The sequence below is a fragment of the Lycium ferocissimum genome, chromosome 3, assembly GCF_029784015.1.
Source record: "Lycium ferocissimum isolate CSIRO_LF1 chromosome 3, AGI_CSIRO_Lferr_CH_V1, whole genome shotgun sequence".
Lineage (NCBI taxonomy): Eukaryota > Viridiplantae > Streptophyta > Magnoliopsida > Solanales > Solanaceae > Lycium > Lycium ferocissimum.
The window spans coordinates 3396961-3406217 of NC_081344.1; the positions used below are offsets into that span (position 1 = coordinate 3396961).

The window sequence follows — 9257 nt, forward strand, 5'->3', positions numbered from 1 at the left end:
TTGAAAAAAATTAAGGATATCTTAACTTAAAAACCGATAACCGAACCGATAATGATCAAAAACCGATTAACCAATAAAAAGAATCGATATCTTAATCGTTTAATACAAACCGATAAATAACTTTTAGCTGGAATAACATATTTGAGATCAAAGAAGTGATATAAATTTATATAAACGGATAAACAAATAATGGACAAATATAAAACAACTCATAAACCTTCGAGATATCAAATCCTTCAAACTAAAGGGATGCAAGTGAAAACAAAAAATCTTGGATGGGTTATTAGCTGTAATTTCCAAGACTTTCTGACTAGAATCTGAAATTAAAATGTTACTATTACGTAAGTGGGCTAAATAATTTAGGGAATATTAAAATATTCCACAATTATATAGTACCAGTGATGATCTCGGTGGCTTTGAAAATTGGACAAATAAATAAAATAAAGCTTAACTTGAAAATGACGTGGTGGCTAGCGTAGTTTGTAATGGTCTCTACGTCACGTTTGTCTTCTTTTTCTCTCTTTCCCTCGTTCTTCGTCGACATATATAATATATATAAACTATAACATTATATTAAAGAAAATTATACAAATATAAATACACGGTCCATGGAATTTTGTGTTAGAAAAAAAAGAGTCTTGATATAGAAAACTCTAGATGAAATTGTTTATTTGCCAGTACTTAAACCACTCAACTTTGCTAAACTAGTATTTGTACCAAGTGGGGTGCAGAAAATTTATTTTTTCTTGATATATTTTTTTTTTTTTTTTTTTTAGCAATTTTAGCTTCTGGTAATACTTATTTTGATGAAAAAAGTAGTTGGTTTTTATTAAAGTTTTGATCTTTTTGCTGTTTTTCATATTTTCTTGAAGTCTTTTTAACAATTTTAGCTTCTGGGTATTACTTATTTTGATGAAAAAAGTAGTTGGTTTTTATTAAAGTTTTGACCTTTTTTGGTGTTTTTTTGTGAAGAGTGTTCATTTCCAGCTGTTTTTTTGTCTTGGGGTTTAGTTTTCTTGATTCAATGGTCTTGTTTTGTCTTGATTTGTGTTAGCTGTTGGTTTTTGAGAGTTTGTATTAAAGTTGTTTTGATCTTTTATATAGGTCTTAGTTGGAGTGATTAAGCGGTTGGTTTTGGAAGTTTTTGGTTTTTTAGTCAACTTTGATAGTTTTGGTGCTTTATATATTTGAAGGGGTTTGTAGTTATTGTTTTTGTAAACTGAGGTTGATGATGGTGGTGGTTCATGACTAGTACAACTGTGAAGATTGGTACCGAAGGCAATAGGATTGGTACTTCTGGGATGCCAAGTTTCATTTCTCAGATACCAGTTTCAAATCACATGTATATCTCTTAACATCCTTTTTTGATTTATTTATGAATTTTAATTCAGTCCTTGTAAGTATTGAATTTGTTTTAGTTTATCTGAGATGGGGATTACTGTTTATTCTCATCTTTATTGTGTTGAAGGATTCAAGTTTTGAAATTGTTGCTAGAGAACTAGGCCATGTGTATTTCATTTTGTTCATGTAAATAACATAGAAGTCACCTATAATTGATTCTAGCTTGGAGAAGTGACTCCATGAGTTTTAGGATTAACTCTCTCTTTATATTCATCAAGGTCCTGATAGTGGCTGAGGCACGATTTTCACCAAGGGGTTCATAAATAATTTGACCTTTTATATACCATGTGATTTTTGAATTCTAGTTTGGTAAGGTGACTCCATGAGTTTTAGGATAGTTTCTCTCTTTTTATTCATCGGGGTTGTGATAGTGGTGGAGATAGAATTTTCACCAAAGGGGTTCATAAATAATTTTGATCTTTTATATGCCATGTTTTCCGGCAAAGAGGTTTTGAATGAATCCCCTTCTGCCCCTGTAGTTCCGCCCTTGGTCGTCCATTCCACGGTTTAGGTAAATCAGCTGTTTCTATTTTCTACTTATCTTCCGCTAGTTCCAAAAAACAAGGGAAATATGTAAGAGGAGGAAGGAATGTTAAACCATTTTTTTTTAATTGTCAAGTTGTTTGAGAGAGTTCCTGCGGTATAATTACCGTGTTAGTGTGGATCTAGAATAGTTATATGTCATTGAAGGTGACATATTGAATAATCTATTCCTGTTTAATAATGTTTTTGGACTCTGATTTTGGATTTCAGGGGCACAGAAGGGAACAATACAAATACTTCTCGAATGTCTGAATTTGGGGTGCTTGAGCAATATCTTGGATTCCGTATTGGAGATGGTGCTAATGTTAATCGAAGTATGTATTTTTAAGGCTAATCCTGAATGTTCTTGGTCTGTCTATCTTTCCTATCTGTCACCTGATAAAAGAATCTTGGTATCAAGTGTTCTTTAAATTACGGACTTACAGTAGGCACTAAGTAATGTTTTTATCTTTAGTGTTTTTAGTGAGCATTTGAAAGTACAATTCATGCCCTCGGTCGACATGGTACTTTAACGATATGAATTCTCTTTATAGATAATCTACGAAAAAGTAATATTTCTATACAGATAATATCTATAGTTTTTGGAAAATATATTCGAGCGCATAGGAGAGTAAGTAGATAATGTTTTCTGATATTGAGATAGCTAATATGAATTAGAAAGACTAAAGTTCATTGTCCAAAATATTTTTTGATATATCTCGAACTGGGTCTTCCTGTTCGGACAATGTTAAATAAGAGTTAAATTAGTATACCTATTACAGGAAGGTCGGATTTCGCGCTAATGAACAAATGTGAATAGGTTATATGTCCTAATATGGGTGCAAGAGATATGACCTTTTTCCATACAAAAGTAGCGATTTTATTCTTGAGCTTGATTTCAACTGTAGTGGAAATGCTAGATTTACTGAAAAGCACTTGTGTTTCTTTTCTATTGTTCAGCTATACGTGATTCACAATTTTCCAGGAACTTGTGTTACTTATGTGAAGACTGACCATTTCCCATCTAGTATGATTGATAAATATGTCTTCGTTGTCCTTTTGTTGGTTTAGGTCCGCTATTTAATTCAACTTCTGCAACTAATCCAGCAGTGGGTTTTGACGTCTCTGGAACCATCAATAGGGTAAACATGACATTATTTTCTCCTCATTTCTTCCTAAAGAGAAGTAGAAACTGTTAACTTGATAGCGTTTAGCCAATTTTGATATCTTTTTCTCTCCTTTTTTTTTTTTTGGTCGGGCTTGCAGAATTTAGCTCCTTCAAATGCAAATTTGTCTACTGCTGCTCCGGGATCTCAGGCAATACAATTGCAATCAAACCTAGTTGCTGCATCCGGCACTCATCCTGAGAATTGGGGAGAGTCCAACATGGCAGATTCCGGTTCTCGAACTGATACTTCAACTGACATGGATGGGGATGATAGAAATCAACGGGTAAGTTACTCTGCTTGTCTTGGTTTCATCGCTTAGCCTGTCTTAGTCCATTTCTACTTGGTATGGAAAGACCTCCGATCTCTTGGAATCAATGTTGATTTGACTAAGAATAAAACTTAATAGAAGCGAAGGGGCCATATAGGCGAACCAACGAAACCGTAGGATCTTTTAGTTTCAATAGTTGTCATTGCTTGCTTGAAAAATTAAGTGGAAATTTCTTTACTTTAAAGTATGATATTTGTCATTATCTGGTTTGTGTTTTTACATTTCAGTCATGTATGATTTTTTTTTTTTCCCTATTATGCAGATTGAGACAGGTCAATCCAGGGCTGTTGTAGCTTCAGATTCCAGTGACAAATCAAAAGAAAAAGTCTTGGATCAAAAGGTCCTTTTTTTACTATTTAGTTTCAGAAGAGGTGAACTCATGTTCCTTTATGATATTCTTTTTGCTTATTTGTCACTGCTTTCAGACATTACGGAGACTCGCCCAAAACCGTGAAGCTGCTAGAAAAAGTAGATTGAGGAAAAAAGTAAACCTTTCTTCTCTCATTCTCCTCCATTTTTTTTTCCCATTTCCCCACTTTGATATGTAATGTAAGCCTGTATCTTGTCTTTAGATGACTAATTCAGTACTTGCTTATGGTGTAGGCATATGTTCAACAGCTGGAGAATAGCCGGCTGAAGCTTTCGCAGTTGGAGCAGGACCTTCAGCGAGCACGTCAACAGGTATTGGCTTTTTCTTCCTTTCACGTGCTTTCGGGAGGACAATCTTAGGAGGTTCCACAATCTTTTCTTATTTTGGGTTCTTGTCAAACTGAAGGGGAAGTACATTTCAAACATGGGAGATCAATCAAATGGAGTGGGAGCCAATGGTATGCCTTTTTCTTGTCGTTTAACTTGTGTTCCCTAGCTTCCTTTTTCATTTCAACGAACAAGAAAATTGCTCGGATTCTTCTAGATCTGTTGAGGATGTATCACTTCTTGATACTAAATTGAGCTAGATGTGGGTTGTTTTTTCAGGAATAGTTCGTCTCTCATATGTTGTAGTTGCGTGATCTGTGTTTAGGAAGCAAATAAGACTGGAAAAATGTGTTCTTTTTGTTTGTAGAACTTCAGTTTTCTTGATTTTCCCTGATTAACTGGACTGGGTTAATAAGATTACTTTTGAAATCCATCTGCATGTCGATACGCTGTGGATGACATTGAATTTTAATTTGAGGAACAAAGTAAACTGCAGCTTCCAATAGGTCCTCAATGTCTTAGCTTTGACCCTATATCAAAGGTTGTGAAGCTTTGGGCTATCGATGGGCTTGGTCGATGTTCATAATTATTTTTTAATAACCGTGGTGTCCGGGCCAGCTTGCGCGCACCTCATATAATTCCATGGGAGACCTGCGACCTCCTACCAGCAATAGGTACCAAATAACTTTGTCCACCAAGGCTAGGACAGATGTGAAGAAATCACCTAAGTAGTATTTTTGTCTCTGCTGGGACTTGAAAACCCACTTTGACGTTGACCACTAGGCCACACCCTTGGGTGTGGTCGATGTTCATAATTCTCACACTTACGATGGTTGCTATGATAAAGATAATGAATGAGTCAGTTGCTGCTTTATGCATTCAGTTTGTTTTAATACATGACTTTTTCGTATTACACTGGTTTATTTTAATAAGATTATGTTCAACCCCTTATGTAGTTTCTGATTGCACTTTCCAGAAAGTTGTTTGCTCGTGCTAAGATAACCTTTCAGATTTTGCTGTTCTGCAGGGCCCTTAGCATTTGATGCAGAATATAGTCGTTGGTTAGAAGAACACAACAAACACATCACTGAGTTAAGGACAGCTGTCAATTCACATGCAAGTGACCCTGAACTGCGAAGTATTGTGAGTAATGTCACTGCACAATTTGATGAGGTCTTCAGGGTGAAAGGAAATGCAGCCAAGGCGGACGTATTCCATGTCTTGTCAGGGATGTGGAAAACCCCCGCCGAGCGGTGTTTTATGTGGATTGGTGGCTTCCGCCCATCGGAACTTCTTAAGGTGACCTCTCTCTTGCTCTTATGGGCGTGAAATTCTGCATATGTTCTTGTACATTTCGCATCTAGACTTTCCCTGTATAGGATTATAAAAAGCTGTTATCCTTTTTGATCATGTGTGAGAAGGTCCTATTATTAGCAGGACTAATAAGTTCTTATAGTACGTGGAACTTCATTGATTTATCTTTGTGAAAATCTGCCGAGCTCGGTTGTTTTTCCCCCCCAGTTTTTGGTGCAAAAAAATCGATCAGTCAGTTTTATTAAAAAAAAGTTCAAAAGCATTTGGGATCAAACCGAAGATAAGTTATTTCGGTTGGTTTTTGCCATGTGTTTAGTAGTGCTTTTTGGTAGTCACCATTAGCTTCAAGTCCATTATGTTAGTGGGACCAAAGGTGCTCCACTTTAGCAAACTTAAGGGACTAAAGATGCTCAAGGTTATACTTGAAGGACCAAAATAGACCTACTCCCATAGATAAGGGACAATTTCGGCTAAAACTCTAGATCATACTCTTTGCAAAATTGAATAAATCATAATTGTATAGTATAACTTTAAAATGCTATTTCTAAGCCGTGTGCAAGTTACTTTATAACCAATTACACATTATTTTAGTATTTTTCTCATTTTTTGGTGATATAATTTCTTTGGTACTGCAGCTTCTAGTCAGTCAGTTAGAGCCTCTGACAGAGCAACAGTTAGCTGGCATTTACAACTTGCAGCAGTCATCCCATCAAGCGGAAGATGCTCTTTCACAAGGTATGGAAGCTTTGCAGCAATCCTTGGCGGAAACATTAGCCAATGGAACTCCAGCTCCCGAAGGGTCATCAGGGGATGTAGCTAATTACATGGGTCAAATGGCTATGGCTATGGGGAAGCTAGGGACTCTTGAAGGGTTTCTCCGTCAGGTAACTATATTTGCTGCTGCTGCCTGTTCTTTTTATTTTAAAGATGGATATGCTGCAAATGCTCGTTCAGTCGTTTGAACATGCGGATGTCGGAGGCAAGCAATGTATCTCTGGAGGTGCAACCAGCATGTCCCCATGGAAACTTTAGAACACGTCTTGTTTCTTCTTTGAACTAAAAATCTCTGGGTACCTTGTCCTCTTTATGTCCTGTAAGGGTCATAAAATAAGCCAAGATTTCTGTTTGCCTGACGTTCTAAAATCAACAATTGGCTTTTTGTCATCTGTATACCCTTCTCATACTTGTGTCTCTTATGAATTACTCCCTTCGTTCCAATTTAGTGAAGGTGTTTGGCTGCAAACAGAGTTTAAGAGGAAAATGAAGACTTTTGAAACTTTTGGCCTAAAGCCATATAAATTTTTGTGGCTATAAAATAACAACATACCCGGTGTAATCCCACAAGTAGGGTCTGGGGAGGGTAGGATATTCGCAGACCTTAACCCTTTGTGGGGGCTATAAAATCATTTCAATAAGGGTAAAATGAGAAATTTGAAGTTAAATTGTTACTAAATTAGAAAAGATGACATTCTTTATGGGACTGAATAAAAAAGGAAGTGTGTCACATAAACTGGGATAGAGGGAGTGTATGATTCAAGATGGCTCATGTTCATTTCCCCGTAGCAATGAGATGTAGCAACTCCATGTACAGAAGTTTCTGGTTTGTTTTATTAGTTTTATTTCTTCTTGGGGGGCAAAATTTGTTAAGCTAAAAGTCTCTGCATCTTTCTGGCAATTTTTAACAGGCGGACAATCTGCGTCAACAAACATTGCAACAAATGCATCGCATATTGACAACCAGACAATCGGCTCGTGCTCTTCTTGCAATAAATGAATATTTCTCCCGTCTTCGAGCTCTCAGTTCTCTTTGGCTTGCCAGACCACGAGAGCAATAAGCGCGACATAGATTGCACTGTTCTGCTGATACACTGGCCAGTATGAGAGGCAGCTAAGTTAAATGTAAAGTGGTACTTTATGTGGCTGGGGAAGTGTAAAATTTGTTTTTTCTAGGTGTTAGGAATGCCATATGTTTACTTTGTGACATAGGAACCAATAATGTAACTGTGTTTTTAGCTTTACAAGGCAAAAGTTTAGTTAGGGATTTTAAGTTGAAGAAATGTAAGAGATAGAAAGTTTATGCTTAAACAAATTATAGTTGTGATTTGGGAAGTTTCTCTTCGGATGTTGGAAATATAGCAGTGTGTCATCATTTTACTTCTCTATTTATGCAAGAATTATGGGTGTTCTTCTTTAAAGTATAAGTTTTTATAGCTTAAAGAAGAACATACTATATCATAATTATCATTATGTAAATAGATCCGGTAAAGAGAACATGTCTGTAATTTATGTTCCTGCATAAATTCACAAATTTCGTTTCTTTTTACTCTAATTAATTTGTAGGGATGTAACAGACTACTTTCAAAGTCGAAAATCACTATTTTATAATTGAAAGATGGAAAAATAAAATGAAAAATTCATATAATTAAAACCAAAATCACCAACTTATTTCTGGTGAGCTTGCTGATATTTTCCTTTTTCTTCATGTTTATGTACTCCCCTATTGTGACTTAAAAGATTAAAAACATTTATATTATTAATCTCTTATTTTGTTGATAAAAAGTGTAACAAGTAACTCTTAAGAGATTGTAGATACGAATTTTCAAAATAAGATGTCAAAAATGAGTTATTATTGTGTATCTTATAATTTTCAAAGTGTTTGTGAAAAATATTTTGGAAGTAGGTCTAATTGTACGATAAGCAGTAATAAGACCAGATTAAGGAAACATCTAAGAGAATCAAAGATACAATCTATTACAAATAGAAAAAAGAAAAAACCAATGAGTGATGGTACGCTCGTGAGTTTCGTCTCACATCGTCATCTACGAGAAACCGGAGCTAAAGAACCAGTATAAATAATGGACTAAGAGCCCGTTTGGATTGGCTTATAGTTGGCTTATAAGCTGTTTTTTTCGCTTTTTTTTTGAGTGTTTGGCCGGTTTAAAGTCATTTTGTGCTTAAAATAAGCCTCAAAAAAATAATTGGACCCATTTAACTTAGTTTATCTAAAGTTAAATTATAAAATGGCGAAAACGTTTTATAAGTGAAAAAAATAAGTTGGACTACCCCAACTTATTTTTTTTTCGGCTTATAAGTTCGCAAACAAATTTTAAGCCTATAAGCCAATCCAAACGGGCTCTAAGCACACAGAGCAACATACTTACATTTTTTTGTGCGGAATGCCCTTCAAAGGCACTGGTCTTTAATTTTTGTCCCTCAAATTTGAAATCTTTAATTTTTGCCCTTCACCCTAGGGTTTTTTGGTTTGAATTCTCGCTCAGTTTAAAAAAAAATCGCAAAGCTGAAGTTTGTAGCAAAGTTAGGCTTATTCGGGCAAAAGTTAAACCTTAAGGCAGAGGTTTGTAAAATTTAACTAAGTAAAAAAAAAAAAATTGCTTGAAGGCAAACCTCTGCCCTGAAGCAAAATTCTGCCTTAAGTAGAGTCTGAAACTCTGTCTAGTTTTGCATGTAAAACTCTGTCTTACGAATCCAAACTCTATCTTGTAATTTTTTATTCTATTTTTGACCAAGCGAAATTTGAATCCGAAATTAAAGGATTTTTAGTGGAGAATAAAAATTAAAGACCACCAATTTGAGGGGAAAAAATTAACATTTTTTTGCGCGGAGTGCCCTTCTTTTGGGGTGGTCTTTAAATTTTGCTCCTCATATTTGTGGTCTTTAAATTATGCCCCTTATATTGCTGGTCTTTAATTTTTGCCCTTCGCATTGTTAACTTTGAGCTCGCGCCTAAATAATGAAGTTCGAGTTCGAACCCCCGCTCAAGCATAAATTAAAAAAAAAAATTGCAAGACAAGGTTTGGGTCGCGTGT

The 9257-nt window shown here is 35.4% G+C and overlaps 1 protein-coding gene across 1 annotated transcript; it reads left to right on the forward strand.

Moving 5' to 3' along the window:
* The first annotated feature begins 580 nt into the window (after positions 1 to 580).
* LOC132049299 (TGACG-sequence-specific DNA-binding protein TGA-2.1) lies at positions 581 to 7539 on the forward strand. Its single transcript, XM_059440050.1, has 11 exons — positions 581 to 1342; positions 2155 to 2258; positions 2995 to 3065; positions 3190 to 3375; positions 3683 to 3760; positions 3846 to 3905; positions 4024 to 4101; positions 4196 to 4247; positions 5144 to 5415; positions 6066 to 6314; positions 7116 to 7539. The coding sequence occupies exons 1-11, from the start codon at positions 1245 to 1247 to the stop codon at positions 7263 to 7265; spliced, it is 1398 nt and encodes a 465-aa protein (XP_059296033.1). The 5' UTR covers positions 581 to 1244; the 3' UTR covers positions 7266 to 7539.
* The last annotated feature ends 1718 nt before the right edge of the window (positions 7540 to 9257 follow it).